This window comes from Salmo trutta, chromosome 20 (genome assembly GCF_901001165.1).
Source record: "Salmo trutta chromosome 20, fSalTru1.1, whole genome shotgun sequence".
NCBI classification, from domain to species: Eukaryota; Metazoa; Chordata; class Actinopteri; order Salmoniformes; family Salmonidae; genus Salmo; species Salmo trutta.
The window spans coordinates 15,617,026-15,641,083 of record NC_042976.1 but is presented as its reverse complement, the minus strand read 5'-3'; the positions used below and the strand labels follow the sequence as shown (position 1 = coordinate 15,641,083).

The 24,058-nt window shown below is 44.3% G+C and overlaps 2 protein-coding genes across 2 annotated transcripts in view; one reads left to right on the top strand and one right to left on the bottom strand.

Annotated features, from left to right (window-relative positions):
• The first annotated feature begins 2,284 nt into the window (after nt 1–2,284).
• Nucleotides 2,285–6,986, top strand: LOC115155616 (translin). Its single transcript, XM_029702398.1, has 6 exons — nt 2,285–2,480; nt 2,731–2,824; nt 4,463–4,559; nt 4,776–4,891; nt 5,143–5,222; nt 5,366–6,986. Exons 1-6 carry the CDS (start codon nt 2,415–2,417, stop codon nt 5,594–5,596), a joined length of 684 nt encoding a protein of 227 aa, XP_029558258.1. The 5' UTR covers nt 2,285–2,414; the 3' UTR covers nt 5,597–6,986.
• Nucleotides 6,987–8,735: 1,749 nt separating this feature from the next.
• LOC115155617 (uncharacterized) overlaps nt 8,736–24,058 on the bottom strand; it is a 66,455-nt gene continuing 51,132 nt past the window's right edge. Inside the window, exons 5-9 of the mRNA XM_029702400.1 lie at nt 22,030–22,219; nt 18,292–18,493; nt 12,136–12,734; nt 11,713–11,858; nt 8,736–10,328 (exon numbers count right to left, since the gene is read on the bottom strand). Of these exons, the coding sequence (XP_029558260.1) occupies nt 9,509–10,328; nt 11,713–11,858; nt 12,136–12,734; nt 18,292–18,493; nt 22,030–22,219 (1,957 nt within the window). The 3' untranslated portion in view covers nt 8,736–9,508. The remainder of the gene's footprint in view (nt 10,329–11,712; nt 11,859–12,135; nt 12,735–18,291; nt 18,494–22,029; nt 22,220–24,058) is intronic.

The window sequence follows — 24,058 nt, the reverse complement described above, 5'->3', positions numbered from 1 at the left end:
AGTTGTGGCAAAATTGCTTAAGGACAACAAAGTCAAGGTATCGGAGTGGCCATCACACCGCCCTGACCTCAATCCTATGGAAAATTTGTGGGAAGAACTTAAAAAGTGTGTGCGAGCAAGGAGGCCTACAAACCTGACTCAGTTACACCAGCTCTGTCAGGAGGAATGGGCCAAAATTCACCGAACTTATTGTGCGAAGCTTGTGGAAGGCTACCAGAAACGTTTGAACCAAGTTAAACAATTTAAAGGCAATTCTACCAAATACTAATTGAGTGTATGTACACTTCTGACCCACTGGGAATGTGATGAAAGACATAAAAGCTGAAATAAATCACTCTACTATTATTCTGACATTTCACATTATTAAAATAAAGTATTGATCCTAACTGGCCTAAGACAGGGAATTTTACCAAGGATTAAATGTCAGGAATTGTGAAACTGAATTTAAATGTATTTGGCTAAGGTGTATGTAAACTTCTGACTTCAACTGTATGTTATCACTTTAACTTCACACATGAGATCACATGTGAATTTCATGTGATTTTCCATAAGGGAACTCAAGGCATTTTATTTATTATTCTTAGATGCATCCTGGCCACTGACATGACGAGGCATAACGAAATCCAGTTGAAAGCCTAGGGATCTTCCCAACTGGATTAAAGTGATGGTTATGTCCCCCCGTCTCCTTCCAGCTGATAATGATCATGATCAAAGTGAGTGACTTCAATGAGACACGGCCCATGAACGTGGCTGAGCCCTGGTTGGACTGCCTCCTGCAGGAGGAGTTCTACAACCAGGTAACAAACCACAACAACCCAGATATTGGTTGTGTTCCAATATACACATTACTATGCATATAATACATGGCTAAAACACTGCTTCCTTCTGGATGGTATAATAGAGTGGATCATACTAATTATGTCTGTGGTGTGGATTTTCTCATCACATCCTGTTCTCTACTGCTCTCTCTGAGTGACTTGGAGAAGCTGGAGGGTCTTCCTGTGACTCCGTTCATGGACAGGGACAAGGTGACCAAAGCCATCCTCTCAGACAAGCTTCATTGGCTTCGTCCAATTACCTTTTCATGGAGCTGGCCAACCTCTTCCCCTGCCTGGAGGTAAGCTCTCCGTCTACAACCACTTATCTAATGTAGCTTCACTTTGTTTCAACTGCATCCACTAGCTGTGGAATGAAAAAGCTACCGGTACTCATATTTTAGAGTGAAAAAGGTGCTGGTACTCAAGCAGGAGAAAATGCAAGGTGCAGCCATGCCGGTACTCTGCACCGGTTGGCACTGGCCCAAATCAAGCAGCCATATTTGTGTAAACCACTCCAGAGTGACCCTTTCCTCTCTGTGCCCCTGTAGCAGCACGTCATAGACCCAGTGCGTAAAGGCCCTGGACTACTACACAGAGATGGAGAAAGCACCAGAGAGAGATAAACTGATCCGAGCACAGAGCGACAAAGCAGCCGCAGCCAAGAACAGGGATACTACACTTCAGAACCCACAGAACCCTCAGAACACAGCAGATAGTACATCAGAGACTGGGAACACCTAGAAACCAGCCACATTGTGACGGCCTGCTGATAGGCTAGTCTACAGTATGACCAGGAGTAACCAACCAAGCAATAGAAAGGACATTACTGTGACATTACTGACTGTGTCACAAATAGGGCTTTGTGTTGTGTGAATTGAAGCACTTTACTAATATGGCTCCTTTGGTCTTTGTAGAAAAGAGGTATTCACAGTCTTGTTACAGGACTTTTGTCTTCTGTTTTTTGCTACATAAATGTTTTTTTACTGCATATATTCAGTATTTCAAAATATTTGTATATTAAGAATGGTTAAATACACTATGACATTCAAGACATCGCGAAGAATCAGCGTGCAGTTTCTTATTTTTTATTTAGTGCTATGCTTAAACAAAGCACCAGAGGTGCAGTTCTCTTTGAAAAATCGGGATAAAAGGTACATGGATTTGTCTTCACTGAATGTAGACGTGGATGTTTTCCATGCTGGTAAAAGGGGGGTCAGAAATTATATTTCACCTTTATTTAATCAGGTAGACCAGTTGAAAAATACGATCTATATACAACAATTTTGCTTGTATTTTACTTTTAGATTGAGGTATTTTACTGATTATCAAAGAGACAAATAAACACAACAATCAAACGTTTTCATGTTTTAATATTATTCCACAATATCGATTTTGATTATCTTGATCATAATTTGGTGACGCAACAAAAAAAAATCGATATGGAAGAATGATGACATCACCTCAATGCGACACATTTACGAAGGACCCATGTGCACGCATTGGTATTTTTAGGTTTAGCTACCAACTGTTGTGATTCATTGTGCAAAAGAAAACTAGTTACCATATCCTTTACAAAATATAATAATTTGTAGAAAGATGTCTGTCCCGGAAATGTTCAGTTACATTCAGGGTTTTCTGAGTGCGGATCAAGAAATAAGAGAGGTAATGTTTCTGTCAACCGAGCTAGCGTTTGACTCAGTTGTACAGTCGGTGAGGTTTGCATTGAATAACATGTTTACCATGCGCTGTATGGTAAACTCTACGTGCAAGAAACGTTTTGCAGACATTTGCTATATAGCTAGCTAGCAGCTAACTACAGTCATTGCAATTGTTAGGAGGACACATGCAAGCATTTTGTTTTTGCAAATTCATGCCGTTGTCTAGCCAGCTAACGGCTCGTGTTATCTTCCAGGACATTCGAAAAGTGGTCCAGGTTCTGGAACAGACAGCGAGGGAGGTCCTGACACTGCTTCAAAGTGTCCATCAACCAACTGGATTCAAAGAGAGTGAGTGCCCAATCACATGGGGTACATTCATTATTGCACCGTAGCGAAACGTTTTTCAACCAAAACGTGAGTTTCTTATTAGAGAGTTTAGGCTAATAGTCAGATGTAATTACAGCTCCAACAATGCAGGACAACGTGAAATAAAAACAATACAAATAAATAATAATGTTAACAACTGTGGCAATGATACATCTAAGTGGGGGCATGTAGCTGACTAGTGGTGGCTATAGAGTACCACAGTATGAGTCATAATACCCATAAAACCTAGCGGTCAAACATGGAAATGGTTCCAATCGTTTTACCACCATTCATCTTTCCCATAGGGGATTTTAGAAACACTTAAAATAAGGTCTGTATTTTGTGTACGCTTACCCTGGCGTGACGTTTTGATAACCGTGTAAATCTCTCTAAGACAAGGTGACTTATCAATATATTTGCCTTTATTCGCCCCACAAAAAAATTAAATGCTAATTACCTGCTTATGTGGCTATCATAAACAACTACAAATGCCATGATGATCTGGACGAGACTGCCGAATCGAGGCAAAGGTAAGAATCTCTGGATTAACTAGCAAATGTTAGCACTGAACAGATTGGCTACATATCTTTAAATGTACAATTCTGTGAACTGTCTTGTGCAGTATTTATTTTGTACTTTTTACCCCATTTTTCTCCCCAATTGTTATTTACAGTCTTGTCCCATCGCTGCAGAGGGGAAGGTCGAGAGGCATGCGTCCTCGGAAACGCAACCCTGCCAAGCCGCAGTGATTTTTGACACACTGCTCGCTTAACCCGGAAGCCAGCCGCACCAATGTGTCGGAGGAAACACTGTACAACTGGCAACTGAAGTCAGCGTGCATGCGCCCTGACCCGCCACAAGGAGTCGCTAGAGTGCGATGGGACAAGGACCTCCCGGCCGGCCAAACCCTCCTTTAACCCGGACGACGCTGGGCCAATTGTGAGCCGCCTTATGGGTCTCCCGGTCGCAGCCGGCTGCTACACAGCCTGGGATTGAACCCGGGTCTGTAGTGACGCCGCTATCACTGTGATGCAGTGCCTAAGACCGCTGCGCCACTCGGCTCACAAGTTTTAAATTGACACAATAGCTGTTAGCAAAGGCGTACGCTAGGGATGATGTGCTGGAGCTTGCAGGGATTTGTAGTTTTGCATGATATCTTGTCCAGGTGGGTGAGGGAAGTGCAGTGGCGATTGCGTTGTCCGTGGATCTGTCAGGGCGAATTGGAGAAGTTTGAGTGTGTCGGGGAGGGAGGAGGTGTTGTGGTCTTTGACTAGCCTCTCAAAGCACTTCATGACGACAGAAGTGGAAAGTTCATGTAGTCCCTCCCTGTTTTTGGTCTGTTTTCATCTGTTTTACTCGTAGTCCAGGGTTCTATTCACTATCACTTGTGATGGCTTATCTTACTGATTGACTCACTGCTTTGCAGGTTCTCTGTCACCTTGCCATAACTGTTTCTGTTTTGTCCTGTCACACTAGTTCCCAGTAAGTGTGCAATTGCACAGGAACTGTTTAGCACAGTCTGGATGTACTTTAGAGAGCTCAAAACCAGATTCCCTGTGGAGCAGTACTACATGTAGTTACATAAATGTCTCTTTCTTGTCTCCCTGTCTGTCACACTAGTTCCCAGTAAGTGCCAAAAGGCCAGGGAACTGTTTTGTACAGTCAGGACGCACCTTGGAGAGCTCAAAACCAAATTCCCAGTGGACCAGTACTACAGGTAGGCCCTACACATGGGTGACTCTAAAGTTGGCTACTTATTCGCAACAACTTATTCACAATTCCCTGTCCACAGAATGACATTCATAAGGGAAATTATAAATTACAAGTCTCTTTATTACCACGTTAAGTTAACGAGTGATATTGTCTGTCTTCTCTCCTAGTTATTGAAAGGACAAACTAACATGTCATTTTCCATCCTCCACTCTGCTTCTAGGTTCCATGAGCACTGGAGGTTTGTTCTGCAGCGCCTGGCCTTCCTGGCAGCGTTCGTGGTCTACCTGGAGAGTGAGTCTCTGGTGACACGCGAAGAAGTGGCACAAATACTAGGAAGTAGGTGTCAGTTCATTTGGGTGCCTTTGTTTTAGCTTGCCCTGTTCCCCAGTGGATGGAGTTTGAACATTTTAGACCATTCCAATGGTAAATCTCCACCCACACAGTGCACTAGGCAAGCTAAAACAAATGTACCCATTGCCTTGAGGTGAACTTTTCTCAAGCCAATGGGTGCATTTGCTGACTGTCCCTCTGTCAATCGGCAGTCAGGTAGTGCTGTGGTGGTCATACATTTTCCCTATTTATTGTAGTTGAGGTGGTGAGAGAGAAGGGATTCCATCTGGATGTTGAGGACTACCTGGCAGGTGTGCTGATCATGGCCAGTGAACTGGTGAGAATGAATTGAGTGGCATTGTACCATTTTAATATATCAGTACTTCGGTTTATACAAAATGTACAAAGTTTTTTTTCGCTAATATATGATGGTTTATTAAACTGACTATTTAGATGTATAAACTCACCTGTTCTCTCTAGTCTCGCCTGGCAGTCAACAGCGTCACAGCAGGGGACTATAGCCGGCCCCTCCGCATCTCCAACTTCATCAACGAGCTGGACTCAGGCTTCCGCCTGCTCAACCTGAAGAATGACCCCCTGCGTAAGCGCTACGATGGCCTCAAGTACGATGTGAAGAAGATAGAGGAGGTGGTCTACGACCTGTCTATCCGCGGCTTGGCCAAGGAGCAGGAGGCTGGGGGAGACAAGTAGAGCTGAGGATGTGGGGCCAGGGCGCTACCCTAGGCTGGGACCTGACCTCTCCATGACTGGGACAGTGGAGACTTGACCTGCTGGAAAGCAGGAATAGGAGGTCTGTGGCCCCCACAGCCTAGGACAGACTGTTGTGTGAGGGAATGAGTCTGTCAGTGGGATTGGAAAGCCTTTTATATAAAGGCACAGTTGTTTGAAGGGGGGGGGTTGTTACAGTTTGATACTGGTGATTGGAAATGTTAATTTAATGTCCAACATACTGTATGCCTGTTAAGTTTGTTGTTTTTGCTTTTCATACATTTTGTACAGGTCACCATCTATGTATTGAATTATTCATGTTCATTTCACTTTAGGGGTTGCTGACAGGGTGTACATTTCCACCCAAGAGAAAAGAAAGTGTTGACCACGCTGTTGAAAAAAATGCTTAATTTTTGAGTTGAGCAAATAAAGCATTTGGTTTTTGTGCTGTTTTTCTACCAAAAACCATCTGATATAACACAAGAACTTGCTTTTGACTAGTTTAGTCTTTGAATGTTCTGTTCGCGGTTGATATCTCAATGTTAAAACATCCAACAAAGAAACAGCAAGGGGGAAGTGCAGATCTAAGGCCACTTGATTCTATGTGTCTGGCTTTCTTATTTGCCATTTTCACCATGTTCTTGCTTGCAATTCATATCTTCTCATTTAGTAACTGTTGTGACTCCAGCCTCATTTCCTGTTCCTTACTCTGATTTCCTGAAACATTGCATCTCTTTCTCAAGTCTTCCCTTAATTTCCTGTTTTCTGTTCGGTCTTCCCTCAGTCTTTCTCGATACAGAGGGAAGCAAGGAAGGATACTAGGAGAGGACGAGGAATCTAAAGAGCCAGGGTTAATGTAAATTGTATTTCCTCTGTCCTTGCCGCCTCCACAAAACGCATTGGAGAAGTATCTGAGGAGAAGAACCCCAGGTCTTCTGCTCCAATGTGCTTTGAGAAGGCTAGGAGAGGGGATGTGAGGAATCTAGGAATTACAATTGATAACCATCCCAATTCAGGTCAGAATGGTATTGACAATGTCTAATGGCTTCTAATCACTCGGCTATGTACACTGCAGACATGGCAGTGCCAGTTAGAGACAGGAAAATTCTGTACTTCATGGCAAAGCTTTCAGTCTTAAAATATTGATTTTGATACATTGTTATGGCCAACTTCTATGCCTCTAATGCATATGTACTGTACTGTAGTTGAATTGTAGTAAATATAATTTACTGTATTGTTGCACTTTTTCCTATGTGCTTTTTTGTTTTAGTAAAAAAGTGTATTTGTGATTGCTTACAAACAATTCCATCTGATTTAAAGGAATATTTTATTTCTGAATTTGAAAATGTTCCAAGTAAATATTTCTAGCTAATGGTGTTTTGTTTAATTTGTCCTAGTTGGTGTCAAAGAAGCACTTTTCACTGATTTCTCTTGTAAAGCGAGACTTCTGTCCAAACACTTAAGTCCAATAGTTGCCTTGTTCCTTTTATGAATTAACCACGCCTTATTAGCATACAAGAACACCTCTTTCACTATTTCAGAATATGACTTACCTGATGATTCAAAGCACAATGGATAGCAATAAGTGGAAATGGGTAAAGTACAAAGAAAAATGTATTTAACATGTCATTGTTTAATATAATTCACAAAGTCTTACATAAAGGAAATATCACATTAGGTCTAAAATGCAGAGGAAAAACATTTGACAGTCCAGCAGTTCTAGGATATTTTCAAAATGTTTACACAGCATCGGTCTTCCCATATACGGTAGTAATCATTTAGTGGAACAAGATGGAAGCTGAAAGAATTCAAACAATAGAAATAGAATGAGATTCTAATTCTATGATTGTAACAGTGTTGGCGCCATTGGAAGGTGATGAACAGTAAGAGACAGGCAGTAGTCTACTCGGTGCATCATTCTCTGTCCAAAAACAGTGATTCACTACCTCCTTGACCTATGCTACTCCTGGACTAAACAGTATATGTAGGTTAGATTTGTTTGATAAGAAGTATTGCCTTGACCTGCTGCATGTAGTCAGCTGTGGTCCTATATGTTTCCCTAACAAATAAACAACACAACTGACAGAATAAAGCTTTTGAAATCATGATTGGCAGATAGCGTTGTTGAAGAGTGACAGTCGCACCATAATATGGATCTAGTTTGTAGTCTTAATTATAAAGTGCCTTCAGATTCAGAAACATCAGACACAAAAACAGATTTTAGGAGAAGGGAACATTTGAGATAAGGGCACAGGTAAACTATGACATAATGTAGTAACACTAGCAGCCGATGGAGGGATTAGAACTGCCTGTAAATTCTGGCATCCAAAAAGATTTCACAAAATTTCAGATTAGTGAATGCATTGTTCACACTGGTATAACCAGGCTATGTAAGCAGGCTTTTTAAGTGTCTTTCTGCTGCTACCTAGGGGCATTGGTCAGTCTGACCTGATGACCATTTCCAGATACTCAAAGTTTTATCAACATTACTGTGACTGGCAACAGAAGAAATGCTTTTTGTTCATTTAGAGTGAAATAAAAACCCAAGGAACAAAAGCTCATAATTTCCCCATCTGATTGTCATGGAACAGCACACTGTGAAGACATTTGACTGGCGCTACTATGTCAGCTTTAGCTACTATACTCATGGTCCAGGTTGACCCGTGTTTGAGGCCTTTCCACCTCCACTTTGGCCATGCTGTACTACCACATTCAGGTACAGGTAAAGGCTTTGAGAGTTTGAATAAACAGTTGACAATACTGGTAGGGGCCAAACCAGGCCTAGGCTTGAAGTTCAAGTGCACATTCCTCTAGGGCCTAACCTCTGTAGCTCATTCGTGTCAATAATGTCACTTCCAGTCATAGGTGGGATAATAAGCTCTCAATTTCCCATCATTACGAAGTCTGACCAGATGTGGAAAAACTAAAATAAATAGCTAAAATTGCACAGTTTATTGCTTCTTTGTGACTTGAGCCCACCCAGCACAGTGATACAAGTCAGTGGAGGCTGGTGGGGGGCACTATAGGAGGACAGGCTCATTGTAATGGCTAGAATACATGGAATGGTATCGAACACATCAAACATATGGAAACCACGTTTGACTCCGTTCCATTCATTCCATTTAAGCGCTTACAATGAGCCCAGTCTCCTATAGCTCCTCCCACCAGCCTCGTCTGATACCTGTATGTCCACAACCCTGGGTTCAAACTGTCCGACAGACACTGTCTGCACAGCAATCATAGTAGGAAGTCACTGACGGACTTCCTACTATGGATGCCATTTCTTGGATCTCTGCTGACAGTGGACATTGCTACTGACACAGAGGGCAAAAGAAAGGGGGAAGAGGCCAGTGATTTTGACTTACCTTAGTCAGGTAAAATAAAAGTTCCGGTCTTTTTTTACTAAGCTGTAGTCCAAGTCCACAATGTATAATTTAACAGTAGTTTTTCACTCGTTTGTGCATTTTCATTAACATTACAGAGTCATGTTTTTCAGTCATGTTTTTTCAATCATCAACTTCAATCATGCTTTTCAACACAGACACCAGTCAGTCAGTATACTGAAAACATCTCTTTCTTCAAGAGCAAACAGTTTTGACAATCAAGGCCAGCAGTGTTCCCAACTAAGTCTCCTTTTTTGGTCATCCAAGTGGCTGATCATTTTTAGACAGAAGCTAAAAACTATACCTTCATACGTTTCGTTACAGTATGGTGCACTTGCAGTTTTTCTTAGAAAAAAGTGCTATCCTCATCATAACATGGAACCTCACAAACCCCACCCTAAAACTTCAGAAACAAATCGCTCCACCATCCAGAAGCATGGTCAGTTCTTTTTGCAGTAGTAGTACATCTATTTACACTGGTATCCAGCCAGGGAAACGGTGTCCCTCAGTCTCAGGACCTGCCCTGGTTTGTGTTCATCATAATATTGGGGAGTGCGTTACGCCTCTTCCTCCACAGCCCCAGGTCACGGGTATACCTCTTGATCTGCCGGAACCACTGCTGCGTGCGGGGTTTATCCGAGGCCCTAAAGACAAAGGCCTCCTTACGTATGTCCAGCACCTCAAAGGTGTCCTCGCAGTCAGGGTCGGCCGACACCACACAGTTGGCCAGGCGGATGGGCTCTCTGAGCACGGTGAACTTCCCACTGCTCTTGTCTTTGATGAGCACCAGCACACCATCCCACACGCCGTGCTCCTGCTGCTCCACCTTGGCCTCGCCGTCCGGCTGAGACAGACCCTCCCCAGGCCGCTGCGTACGCACCATCAACAGACTCTGGATGTTCTGGAACTTGAGGCCTTTACTGCCCTTCTTTAGCCACTGTCCATCTGCAGGCTGGGAGAGCTGCAGGGGCCCCTCCATGACGAAGCGTGTGTTCTCCCTGGCCCAGCCCACAGTCTTCATGGACATCTCCCGCATCTCAATGTTAATGACCTCGCGGTTCTTGCGGCTGTCGCGGCGAAAGGAACGCAGAGTCCAGGTCAGGGTTCCTTCCTGCTTAGTCTTCATGTTGATGTGCTCCAGGTGAGACTCCACGCGGCTCTTGGCCTCTCGGAGACGGCCATGGTCGGGGTGGCACTCCATGGTGACCTTGCTGATGCGGCTCAGGAGGAGGGGGTACTTGGTGACCCTCTGAAGGGGAGCCATGAGGAAGGAGCGCAGGTTCATACGCCGCAGGGCTGTGTTGTCATTCTGGGACACGTCCAGGAAGATCCTGAGAGAGGGAGGGAGAGAGAGCGAGAGAGAGAGAGAGAGAGAGAGAGTGAAAGAGAGAAGGAGAGAGACAGAGTGATATTAACATACTGTTTAATTGTGATCGTAGGCCAGAGAGTCTCAGATTTAATTGTAAAGTTTAGAGCAGTGGGAATCACAAGGCAATACAGGGTGAGTCATTATAGGTGAGATGTGAAGTAGTTGCCTGGGTCTAAAAATAGTAATGACTTCATCACCGTTCTCAGAATAGGTCCAGTTATGAATTAATGACAACCTTCTGTCTCTTCCATTAAGAATAACACAGCGTAGTGAGAACTTAGGGTTCCAAGTTACTGTTCTTCTGCTCTTAGAGCACAGAAGAGAATTCTGCTCAGTGGAAATTTCCAAAACAACACGTTCTTTTTCACTTGATCTCGATCTTGAATAAGGAAAAAGTAAAAAACAAAGTTCCCTTATTTGTAACTATAATACAGAAAACAATAATTGATCAAATCCTGCAAGTACCCGTACAGTATAAACTACCAATATACAGGCGCATCAGCTTCTACACTATAAAAAACAGCTTCTACACTATATATACAAAAGTATGTGGACACCCCTTCAAATTAGTGGATTCGGCTATTTCAGCCACACCCGTTGCTGACAGGTAAATTGAGCACACCGCCATGCAATGTCCATAGACAAACATTGACATTAGCATGGCCTTACTGAAGAGCTCAGTGATTTTCAACGTGGCACCGTCATAGGATGCCACCTTTCCAACAAGTCAGTTGCATGCCACCAATTCATCCCAAAGGTGTTCGATGGTGTTGAGGTCAGAGCTCTGTGTAGACCAGTCAAGTTATTCCACACAGATCTCAACAAACCATTTCTGTATGGACCTCGTTTTCTGCACCGGGGCATTGTCATGCTGAAACAGGAAAGGACCTTCCCCAAACTGTTGCCACAAAGTTGGAAGCACAGAATCGTCTAGAATGTCATTGTATACTGTAGCGTTAAGATTTCTCTTCACTGGAACTAAGGGGCCCGAACCATGAAAAACAGCCCCAGACCATTATTCCTCCTCCACTAAACTTTATAGTTGGCACTATACATTCGGGCAAGTAGCGTTCTCCTGGCATTGAAGGCGTGTCCACATACTTTTGTATATATAATGTATATATTTATATTCCGGACTCTGACATTGCTCGTTCACATATTTCTTAATTTCTTTCTTTTTCTTTTTGGGGGATTTGTGTGTATCATTTTTTATTGTTCAGCATTACTGCAATGTTGGAGCTAGAAACATAAGCATTTTGCTACACCTACGATAACATCTGTAAAATATGTGTACGGGACAAATAAAATGCGATTTGATCTTTGAAGTGTTACTTTACAGTCTTTACCTCAGCAGTTCTTTCTCCTTCTCCAGGGTGTTGAGCATGTTGACAGAGGTGGACTGCTGCAGGCAGTATGTCTGGAAGGCTGGCAGCATGTTGACAAACTCCAGGAACATCTCTCCAATGCACACTGTTAGCAGGTCCTCATCTCCCTGCGAGGGAACAAGCAAAGACATAGATTAAGAACATCTCTATAGGGCAATAGTATGACCACCGTGTAATCTCAGAACACAGAACCAAAACTTGTGTGCACTAGCTAGCACGAGAGATTAACCACAGTGCAACCACAAGACACTGTGTCACTTTTTCAACATGACTTATACCAAACTAATGTCGAGTTAAGTAAAAATCAATTATGCTTTTTGACGAATCACCAGGCCACTGATATACAATAACATGAGTGACTGGTGGTGGTTTTATCTGACTCACCTGGTCGAAGGCCTGGTCGATGCTGTCCTGCAGATGTTCAGTGAAGCGTTCGTTGACGTCTATGAGCTCCTGAACGTTGCTGAACACCACGGTCAGCTGTTCTGAGGTCAGCAGCCCGGCGCTCTGCATGGGACAGTAGAACTCCTCCTTGATGATCCTTAGGTCCTCCCCATAACTTGACTCAGTGTTCAGGAACTCCAAGATGGCTTCCTTCCTCTCCGTCCTCAGCTTGGAGCAGCGCTCACACATACCGGTCCCCTCCCCCTCTGTCCGGGCCACCCCATGCCCGTCTCTCTGGCCACAGTCTGGGCAGGGTCTCTGGGCCTCCCAGGCCCTGAGAGAGGCAGAGGGTCTCTTCCAGCCGCGGGCCAGGCAGGGTCCAATCCCGCTGTCCACCCGTTCTACCTCGGCCCCTCCACTGTGGTGTACTCTCCGGGGTTCGTCGTCATCATCGCGGTCGTCACACAGGCCCACCACACCACTGTCGGCACTTAGACTGCTCACGGTGCTCCAGCGGTGCTGTCCACCACGCGTCACACCCAGACTCCCTAGACGCCCTTCACCGCGGGGTTCAGAACGGACCCGCACCGAGGCAGGAGCTGTGGGACAAACACACACAAGAAGGGAGGTTAGAGACTAGTCACACAAGTGAACTGTTGTAGGCTTTTAGTTATACTGTTTTTTGGGACATAAGCAGTGGCGACCCGCCATTCAGGGCAGGTGGAGCCACCTGTTTTGAGACCCACATTTTTAGCTAAAAAAAATAAATATATATATTATACATTATATATTTTTTTTGGGGGGGGGCTTACCTGTTTTGCATGTTATTTTACATTTTGGCAATAATACATGTCACATATCTGTTTGCAAACAATGTAAAAAAATAAATAATAATAATTTGAGTTAATAAAGCCGCATACAAACATGGTCTCTTTTTTGTTTTCTTGAGTAAGGCAGCTCCAAAATGCAGGTGTTTCAGCCGAGCTCAGTGCTTTCTGTGGTGGTGGGGCAGCCAGCGGAAAATACAGAGTGTAGGTGTTGGTAATGTTCTCTAGTTGCCCCATGATTAGCTCAGTGTCCTTGTCACTCGTGGGGACAGTATGACACCGCCAAGCCCCTTGGGAGCTGCCATAGAGATACATTAGAAGTGCCCATCCAAGAAGGCTCAAGGTCATTGGCCACAGATAAAATGACGTCAAATCACATTATATCTACAGTTGCTTTGATTGGACTGATCATGTCAAAATCCTACTTTCAAAGTCTTAGCGACCGGGAGACCCATGGGGCAGCGCACAATTGGCCCAGTGTCGTCCAGGTTAGGGAAGGGTTTTTGGCCGGCAGGGATGTCCTTGTCCCATTGCGCACTAGCGACTCCTGTGGCGGGCCGGGCGCAGTGCACATTGACACGGTTGCCAGGTGTACGGTGATTCCCCCGACACGTTGGTGCGGCTGGCTTACGGGTTAAGTGGGCATTGTGTCAAGAAGCAGTGCGGCTTGGTTGGGTCGTGTTTCGGAGGACGCACGGCTCTCGACCTTCGCCTCTCCCGAGTCCGTACGGGAGTTGCAGCGATGAGACAAGACTGTAACTACCAACTGGATACCAAGAAATTGGGGAGAAAAAGAGATAACATTTTTTTTTTTAAACGGTATCGGAAATTCAACAATGACTGGTTTGGAAGGAATCAATGACAGTGGCTAACTGCAAATATCACTGGCCTGCTATTCAGTGGAGTGGCTGTGTGGTCCCAAATCTGGGATTAAGTGTCTCTTTTCCAAGTTTAAAATGATAAACATTCAATATTGGCCATGCTGTTAATGAAGCATGATTTGTGCAGCGCACAAAACAACTGTTAACTCAGAACTGAGAAAACTTGACTTCAGTGAGTTCAAGACAACTGGGAATTCCGGAAAAAACGAGCTCCGACTGGGAAATACGTTTTGATCGGTCATCCAACTCGGAATTGTAAGTCGGGAACTCGGGCCTCTTTCTAGAGCTCCGACCTGAAGATCAATGACATCATTATGATTCAACCTTGTTTTTTTCTGAGTTCCCAGTTGTCTTGAAAGCACCATACATCTAGAGAATGCCAGACTTTAATGACAAAATTTGCCCACGAAGGACCGCCGTGCCACCTTCAAGTGAGCACAGCACAACAAGGTGGGTCATGTATTGTATGCTGCTGCACAAATGATGTAATATGCCAGGGAGATATGTATACTGTAGCTAAGAAAGTAATACTAAGTGTATGTTGTGTAGTAAGCTGTTAGCAGCCCATGTGCCTCACCCTAATAATTTGGTCTATTTACACCTCTTAATTTCGCCTACTGTTCTGACTTGGTGGTGCACATGTAGCCTATAACCTGTTTTAGAGAAACGTAATCATCAAATTTTGTAAGAGCTTTCATTGTCTGCTTATATGACCCCCTTTATTTATCCGACGGTTCTAACTTGGTGTACATGGAGAACACTGTAAGAACGGCCCATGTTCTGAATTCTGTCGCTGTACTTTTCAAACTTGCTAAACAAATAATTATATTGACTACGTCCGTCCTAGCTCACTCATTAATGTCGTAATCGAAATTACGGATTGCCTATTATCCGTGTGTCGTCCCCTTATGCCATAGTTTGTACATCTCAATTGTCATTAAAAACCACATTTGTTTAAGCCAGTCAGCCATATCAGCTATGTTTTTTTAAAAGGCAGTAAATGAGGCTGAATGAACTGTTTCGCTGCCAGACAAGGCTCCGCTGATAGCCAGGTGTAGCAGTGGTAAGACGTTGGGACTGCTTTTGGGACAGCCTTATGTAGGCCCTAACAGTTTGTGGGCACCGTTTGTCACCGTTATAGTGCAATTAATGTATTATTTAGTGTTGTGTTGTGTAGCGGCTTTGCTGGCATGCATCCCACTTTATATATATATTTTTGTCCCCACCAAGATTTACATGCTAATATCACCACTCGACATAAGCAACAAATTATTTTGTTGTAAGTGAACAAGAGACCTCCAGGCCTCACTTCTATGCTTGAACATTCATTACTTTATTGTAATGCTTGTTGTAATGCTAAATGATAGAGATGGATTACATAGTCAGATATGTAAAGGACAATCCCCCCTCCCTTCTGTTCACCTCTAGGTTTAACCCTTGTTCTGGCATGTCAATAGTGCATAAAGGTCAACATTAACATATCGAGAGTTTGGGAATATAAGGTTCTATCTGCATTTTTGTGAAACATTTAGTTACTGACATAGTCTTGTTCTGGTAAATGTCCTCTACCTAAATTGTACTCTAAAAACCCAAATTAATGTTGATACAGTTGAAGTCAGAAGTTTACATACACTTAGGTTGGAGTCATTAAAACTCGTTTGTCAACCACTCCACAAATTTCTTGTTAACAAACTATAGTTTTGGCAAGTTGGTAAGGACATCTACTTTGTGCATGACACAAGTAATTTTTCCAACAATTATTTACAGACAGATTATTTCACTTACAATTCACTGTATCACAATTCCAGTGGGTCAGAAGTTTACATACACTAAGTTGACTGTGCCTTTAAACAGCTTGGTAAAATCCAAAAAATGATTTCATGGCTTTAGAAGCTTCTGATAGGCTAATTGACATCATTTGAGTCAATTGGAGGTGTACCTGTGGATGTATTCCAAGGCCTACCTTCAAACTCAGTGCCTCTTTGCTTGACATCATGGGAAAATCAAAAGAAATCAGCCAAAACCTCAGAAAAAAAATTGTAGACCTCCACAAGTCTGGTTCATCCTTGGGAGCGATTTCCAAATGCCTGAAGGTACCACGTTCATCTGTACAAACAATAGTACGCAAGTATAAACACCATGGTACCACGCAGCTGTCATACCGCTCAGGAAGGAGACGCGTTCTGTCTCCTAGAGATGAACGTACTTTGGTGCGAAAAGTGCAAATCAATCCCAGAACAACGGCAAAGGACCTTGTGAAGATGCTGGAGGAAACAGGTACAAAAGTATCTATATCCACAGTAAAACAAGTACTATATCAACATAACCTGAAAGGCCGCTCATTAAGGAAGAAGCCACTGCTCCAAAACCGTCATAAAAAAAGCCAGACTACGGTTTGCAACTGCACATTGGGACAAAGATCGTACTTTTTGGAGAAATGTCCTCTAGTCTGATTAAATAAAAATAGAACTGTTTGGCCATAATGACCATCGTTATGTTGGGAGGAAAAATGGGATGCTTGCAAGACGAAGAACACCATCTCAACCGTGAAGCACGAGGGTGGCCGCATCATGTTGTGGGGGTTGTGGCGTCATGAGTAAGGAGAATTATGTGGATATATTGAAGCAACATCTCAAGACATCAGTCAGGAAGTTAATGCTTGGTCGCAAATGGGTCTTCCAAATGGACGATGACCCCAAGCATACTTCCAAAGTTGTGGCAAAATGGCTTAAGGACAACAAAGTCAAGGTATCGGAGTGGCCATCACACCGCCCTGACCTCAATCCTATGGAAAATTTGTGGGCAAAACTGAAAAAGCATGTGCGAGCAAGGAGGCCTACAAACCTGACTCAGTTACACCAGCTCTGTCAGGAGGAATGGGCCAAAATTCACCCAACTTATTGTGGGAAGCTTGTGGAAGGCTACCAGAAACATTTGACCAAAGTTAAACAATTTAAGGGCAATGCTACCAAATACTAATTGAGTGTATGTAAACTTCTGACCCACTGGGAATGTGATGAAAGAAATAAAAGCTGAAATAAATCATTCTCTCTGCTATTATTCTGACATTTCACATTCTTAAAATAAAGTGGTGATCCTAACTGACCTAAAACAGGGAATTCTTACTAGGATTAAATGTCAGGAATTGTGAAAAACTGAGTTTAAATGTATTTGGCTAAGGTGTATGTACACTTATGACTTCAACTGTAAGTCCAAAAGAATACAATATTTAAATTGCTGATGCCATTCAAACTAATGAGGGTTCAGAACTTTAAAGACAATTATCTCAGAATCATCTTTTTGCAGATGGAACCAAGCTCACGATATGACATATTGACTAACATATTCCCTAACATGTCAGATAGTGTCATGTTGAGGAGGCAGGGTGTTAACACAAAGGGTATTGAAGAGTGAAAGGTCAGAAATAGGGTCAATATGTTGTTATATAACCCAGCCCTGCACTCTTAGAAAAAAGGGTTCTTCGGCTATCCTCATAGGAGAACCATTTTTGGTTCCAGGTAGAACCCTTTTTGGTTCCAGGCAGAACTCTTTTGGGTAGAACCCTCTGGGTATAGGGTTTTTAAAATGGTTCTCCTATGGGGACAGCCGAAGAACCCTTTTAGGTTCTAGATAGCAACTTTATTTCTAAGAGTGTATCGTAAAGAGACAAAACTTAATAGGCTTTTACTCTTCAAAACAGGCCCAATCTTAAATGACTGTAAGGGCCTCTGAAAAAAGCAATTTAAAAATCATACACGATAGCTAGTTACTTTATACTGATTCAGAGGGCTGCCCTGCACACAATCGGAGGAGAACAGAGAGCTCAAGCTCTAAATATGAGTGCAGTGATTCGGAAAGATCTAAACTGTCCTGAAGGAAGCTGTTTCAATAGCAAAGACACAATCACACTGCAGTGGTGAGGTCCATAATGTAAAGCTAGCACTTTAGAAAGAGAGGTCACAGTCAAGAATAATACAATTTGTGGCATGACACGATAGCCTGAGGTTGGGTTCATGTGTGTGGGTGTTTGTTTCTTAACCTGGCTCATTGTTAGAGTATCTGTGCCTGTACATGGGCTCCATGCCAGACAAGGCAGCTGGGAAGACTGCCCAAAGGGTAACTAGGATGAGAAGGGTGAGTGTAATGAATCATATGGGTAGTTGGGTGGAAGGGTGCATTGTCAGGATTGGTTAGGGGAATTACCCCCGAAGAGAGGTTAGTGTTAGGGGTTTAATGACAAAGTAGTTAGGATCGTACACAAAGTAGACTCCAAAATCTTCCTTTTGTGATTTGAATGCCTTTTTTTTGCAGCAGGGGACTAGAATAGGGCCCACTCATTCAAACACACACCTTTACTGTAGCATGTATCATCCCATCGGGACATTTGGTTTGTACAACACTAGATACAGCATAGAGACAAGACACCCATGTACAGTAGCTCCACCCACCACTGTCCCTGTCCCGTCGCTGGCTGTGGAGGCGAGCAGCGGCAGCGATCTTCATCTCCAGCTGTTTGCGCTTGGCGGCGTCGGCCGGCATGGGGTCGCTGTAGTGGGGCCGGAGGCGGCACTCGCGCTGGGCCCTCACCGATTCGGCCGGTTCATAGGCTGCGTCCGAGCTGGAGCGCCTGCAGCCCAGGCCAGAGTGCTGCTGATTGGAGAGACACACCTGTCAATCAACTGAATATGTCAACAGCTATTGAAAGAGCCCATGGACTGTTAGAGACAGAGTGAGAGGGAGATGGTAACGTGAGAGACCTATAGAATGTGGGTTGGCTGTATTGCACACTCAGGGGCCTGAGAGCATGTACTGTAGCATACAATTTTCCTGCTAATGGTGCCATCACCATCTCAATCTCAACAGATATTGATCCATTCTGAACCTGGTAGGTTTGACTAATGAAATGGTGTTTAATATCCTGAGAGATAGACTGTACTGTTAATATGATACTAGAGGTCGACCGATTAAGATTTTTCAGCGCCGATACCGATTATTGGAGGACCCCAAAAAAAACATACCGATTAATCGGTACATTTTTATATATATATTTGTAATAATGACAATTACAACAATACTGAATGAACAATGAACACTTTTATTTTAACTTAATATAATACATAAATAAAATCTATTTAGTCTCAAATAAATAATGAAACATGTTCAATTTGGTTTAAATAATGCAAAAACACAGTGTTGGAGAAGAAAGTAAAAGTGCAATATGTGCCATGTAAGAAAGCTAACGTTTAAGTGCCTTGCTCAGAACATGAGAACATATGAAAGCTGGTGGTTCCTTTTAACATGAGTCTTCAATATTCCCAGTTAAGAAGTTTTAGGTTGTAGTTATTATAGGAATTATGACACGTCGACTATTTCTCTCTATACCATTTGTATTTCATACACCTTTGACTACTGGATGTTCTTATAGGCACTATAGTACTGCCAGCCTAATCTCGGGAGTTGATAGGCTTAAAGTCATAAACAGCACTGTGCTGGCAAATGCAGTAAAGTGCTGTTTGAATGAATGCTTACGAGCCTGCTGCTGCTGTCCACCGCTCAGTCAGACTGCTCTATCAAATATCAAATCATAGACTTAATTATAATAAACACACAGAAATACGAGCATTTGGTCATTAATATGGTTAAATCCGGAAACTATCATTTCGAAAACAAAACGTTTATTCTTTCAGTGAAATACGGAACCGTTCCGTATTTTATCGAACGGGTGGCAACCCCAAGTCTAAATATTGCTGTTACACTGCACAACCGTCAATGTTATGTCATAATTGTGTACAATTCTGGCAAATTAATTGCGGTCTTTGTTCGGAAGAAATGGTCTTCACACAGTTCGCAACGAGCCAGGCGGCCCAAACTGTTGCATATACCCTGACTCTGCTTGCACTGAACGCAAGAGAAGTGACACAATTTCCCTAGTTAATATTGTCTGCTAACATGCATTTCTTTTATTAACTAAATATGCAGGTTTAAAAAATATATACTTCTGTGTATTGACTTTAAGGAAGGCATTGATGTTTATGGTTAGGTACATTTGTGCAACGATTGTGCTTTTTTTGCGAATGTGCTTTTGTTAAATCATCACCCGTTTGGCGAAGTTGAAGTAGACTGTGATTCGATGATAAAATAACAGGCACCGCATTGATTATATGCAATGCAGGACAAGCTAGTTAAACTAGTAATATCATCAACCCTGTGTAGTTAATTAGTGATTATGTGAAGATTGATTGTTTTTTATAAGATAAGTTTAATGCTAGCTAGCAACTTACCTTGGCTCCTTGCAGCCACAAGGTCCTTTTGATGCTGCACTCGCGTAACAGGTGGTCAGCCTGCCACGCAGTCTCCTCGTGGATTGCAATGTAATCAGCCATAATCGGCGTCCAAAAAGGCTGATTACCGATTGTTATGAAAACTTGAAATCGGCCCTAATTAATCGGCCAGGCCACGCCGATTAATCGGTCGACATCTATATGATACCCTTGACTCTGAGAGGCTGTCAATGTTGTATGTACTCAGACAGACTAAGGGCACATATCTGTGTCTGTTTCCTTCACGGAATGACTTGTGATGCCGTGGGATGGAATAGGAATGCTAGGGAAGCCTTGGGATGGAATAGGAATGCTAGGGAAGCCTTATAATGGAATGGGAATGCTAGGGAAGCATTGGAATGGAATGGGAATGCTAAGGAAGCATTGGAATGGAATGGGAATGCTAGGGAAGCATTGGAATGGAATGGGAACGCTAGGGAAGCATTGGAATGCAATGGGAATGCTAGGGAAGCCTTTGAGATTTTAGAAAATACCCCAAATACTAGAGACAACATTATGAGTCTATTATGGCCTGACACAATGGCACCAATGCTAGGTGGATTGCATGGATTGCATTGGTGTAAGTCAAATTATTCCTGCATACATCATGGTGGGTCTCATCATGGAACTAAAGATCAGGTGAAAGGTCATCAGACTGACAGGGTGACCCCCTGACCCCTCACCTCTCTACAGACGCTCATTCAGCATCATTAGTGATCGACATAGCTGAATGACAGCAGCTCATTGATTGACAGGTAGGTCATCATCGATCGGCCCCCAAACTGCTAACGTCTAGACTCTGTGGTTCCTAGCATCAGCTTGATAAACAACACATAGCTGCAGACCTACGTATGATGAACAACATGACTGTGGCTGAAAACTAAGGGCATGTTATGGGGTATGTTTTCATATCCAACGAGACACAGGTGGGAAATATGACACGTAGCTAGGGCTCAGGTATCACACAGAATAATTAATGACGCGGTTGGATGCGGGTATTAATGAATTGCGGTTGGCCATGACTGGAAAAATGCACTGCCATTCTCCATGCATTAAATAAGCCGGTGCATGCAACAGCAACAATGACTGAGCTATGAACAAAAAGCAGTGGTGGAATATATGATGTTAGCGTTCATTCTCACCTATAGCATCCTTCCTCATACAAAATACATGACGGACTGTCAGCCATAAACCCAACTACCCTGGTTGTCGATACGTGATGCTTGATGCTGTAACCTCAACCCCAGCAGAGGCAGAGCCGTGTTGGTTGGATTATTGCACAAATGAACACAATGCAACGACAGCTACCGACAGACGGCTAGCAGCTGGGTAGCTGCGTTTCACACAGAGAGGACAGGAGGACAGACAGCCGAGCCAGCCAAGCAGAACAGCACACAGATGAGATGAAGAAGCCCCGTCAGTTACCACCATGAACCTGCTCTTTAATCCTCCCTCTCTGCTGAGTCCTGTTCCCAGGCAGACGCAGAGCTGAGCTGGGAGGAAGACGCTGAGGCTGCGGCTGGAGCTGCATGCCTGCCTGCCTGCCTGCCTGCCTGCCTGCCTGCCTGCCTGCGGTTGTCAGGGGCTCATCACAGACGTCTGTCTGGCTCTGTGTGTGTGTCTGCAGCCTCCTGCCTGCTGCCTGCCTGGAAACGCAGTCCCTCTGTTCTGTTCCGCTCTGTTCTGCCCTAACCATCCTCACATGCCCCTGTCAGTGTGCGTGCTACAGCCCACCACTGTCTCCAGCATATTGAGTGAGAGACAGATAGAGAGAAAGGGTCAAAAATGAAAATGAATAATGATGTGGTGAAGTAGAGAGAAAGAGAGAGAGAGAGAGAGAGAGAGAGGGAGAGAGATTCCTCTTACGCATTCTGCAGCTAGTTCTTCTCCTCCTCCTGCTGCAGGCTCGTCGCAAGCCTCCTCTCCACAGGCCGTCGCGGTTGTCATGGAGACGGTGGAGGGTTGAAAATCTGGTGGGGGAGCGATGTTAGCGCTGTCGTCCTGGTCACCTGATAGCCTGATGGGGGCCTCTGCCGCTGCAATCTCTGCACTGCAGCTGGAGACAGAGGGAGGAGGGAGAGGGGTAAGGGAGAAAGAGAGATAGTAGAGAGAGGTAAAAGGAGAGAGAGAGAGAGAGAGAGAGAGAGAGAGAGAGAGAGAGAGAGAGTGAGAGAGAAAAGGGGAGAGAGGGGGAATGACGAGAGGTGTTGGAGAAGACAGGAGAGAACAGGAGAGGATGGAATTATGATTCCTGGCACTTCTCTACTCTCGTCCCACCATCATATCATTCAGTTTCATCCTCCCTTCCTCCACCTCCCTTCCCACTGTCCCCCTTCACCACTCCAGGGACTTACCCCACTCTCTTCTCCTCTCTCTCCCCGGCAGAGGGACTCAGGGGCTGGGTAATGAGACGCATCAATTCCCATTAACACCTCAATTTCCTGGAACAGATGATGGACCACAAGGCAGAATGCTGCCTCCCTCCCTCACCCCACCCCACACCACATGGACTACAGGGCAGGATGCTGCCTCCCTCCCTCGCCCCACACCACATGGACTACAGGGCAGGATGCTGCCTCCCTCCACACCACATGGACTACAGGGCAGGATGCTGCCTCTTTCTCCCTCGCCCCACACCACATGGACTACAGGGCAGGATGCTGCCTCCCTCCCTCGCCCCACACCACATGGACTACAGGGCAGGATGCTGCCTCCCTCGCCCCAAACCACATGGACTACAGGGCAGAATGCTGCCTCCCTCCACACCACATGGACCACAGGGCAGGATGCTGCCTCCCTCGCCCCACACCACATGGACTACAGGGCAGAATGCTGCCTCCCTCCACACCACATGGACTACAGGGCAGGATGCTGCCTCCCTCCACACCACATGGACTACAGGGCAGGATGCTGCCTCCCTCCACACCACATGGACTACAGGGCAGGATGCTGCCTCCCTCCACACCACATGGACTACAGGGCAGGATGCTGCCTCCCTCGCCCCACAGCACATGGACCACAGGGCAGGATGCTGCCTCCCTTCCTCGCCCCTCAGCACAACTCTCTCTCTACCTGCATCATACATCTGTCTGTCTGTCTCTCTGGTTCCTTTGTGTGCCAACCAGCTACACACACACACACACACACACACACACACACACACACACACACACACACACACACACACACACACACACACACACACACACAATATGATTTAGCTGCAGAATGCACATGAGAACAGACCAGTCTGCCTGCCACAATCATGGCGTCGGTTCACGTCACATTGTGATTGACTGCATTTGACTGACAATGGGGACAAAAATCTCAATTTCCTTCCCAAAGATCCATTTAAATTCCTCTCTGACACGAAAATAGCCTAGCTATTTGGCCAGGGATGTAAATTGTACGCTAATCAATATTCTAGATTTGAATCATTTTTGTCAATCATCAATGTGTGAAAGTCATTATTTATCATGTTTACTTGTGTATTTGTTTCGTCATCACATGACACTATTTAAAAAAATCTTGTCTCTCTAGCCTCATTTAACCTGCTCTACTGCCATCTCTCTCTGGTCTGTCATGAGGTCTCCTCTATTAATTGGCATGTTACACAACTCTGTGCTGTACCTGTCTGATGTTTCCCTCTCTAACCCATTCATTCTCAGCTCGTCATGGACCCGCCAGAGGAACATCTGCCTGCACTGCCGTCACACACATCTGCACACACACTTTCTACATTTACATTTTAGTCAGCGATTTACAGTTGTGAGTGCATACATTTTTATATTTTCTGTTCATACTGGTTCCCCGTGGGAATCAAGCGCCATGTTCTACCAAACTGAGCCACCCACACACACACACACACACACACACACACACCAATTGACCTACC

Coding starts and splice junctions, on each gene's coding strand:
- LOC115155616 (XM_029702398.1), top strand. CDS start 2,415: ATGTCTGTCCCGGAAATGTTCAGTTACATTCAGGGTTTTCTGAGTGCG. Junction 4,892..5,142: donor AGTGGCACAAATACTAGGAA/GTAGGTGTCAGT, acceptor TATTTATTGTAG/TTGAGGTGGTGAGAGAGAAG. Junction 5,223..5,365: donor TGATCATGGCCAGTGAACTG/GTGAGAATGAAT, acceptor TGTTCTCTCTAG/TCTCGCCTGGCAGTCAACAG.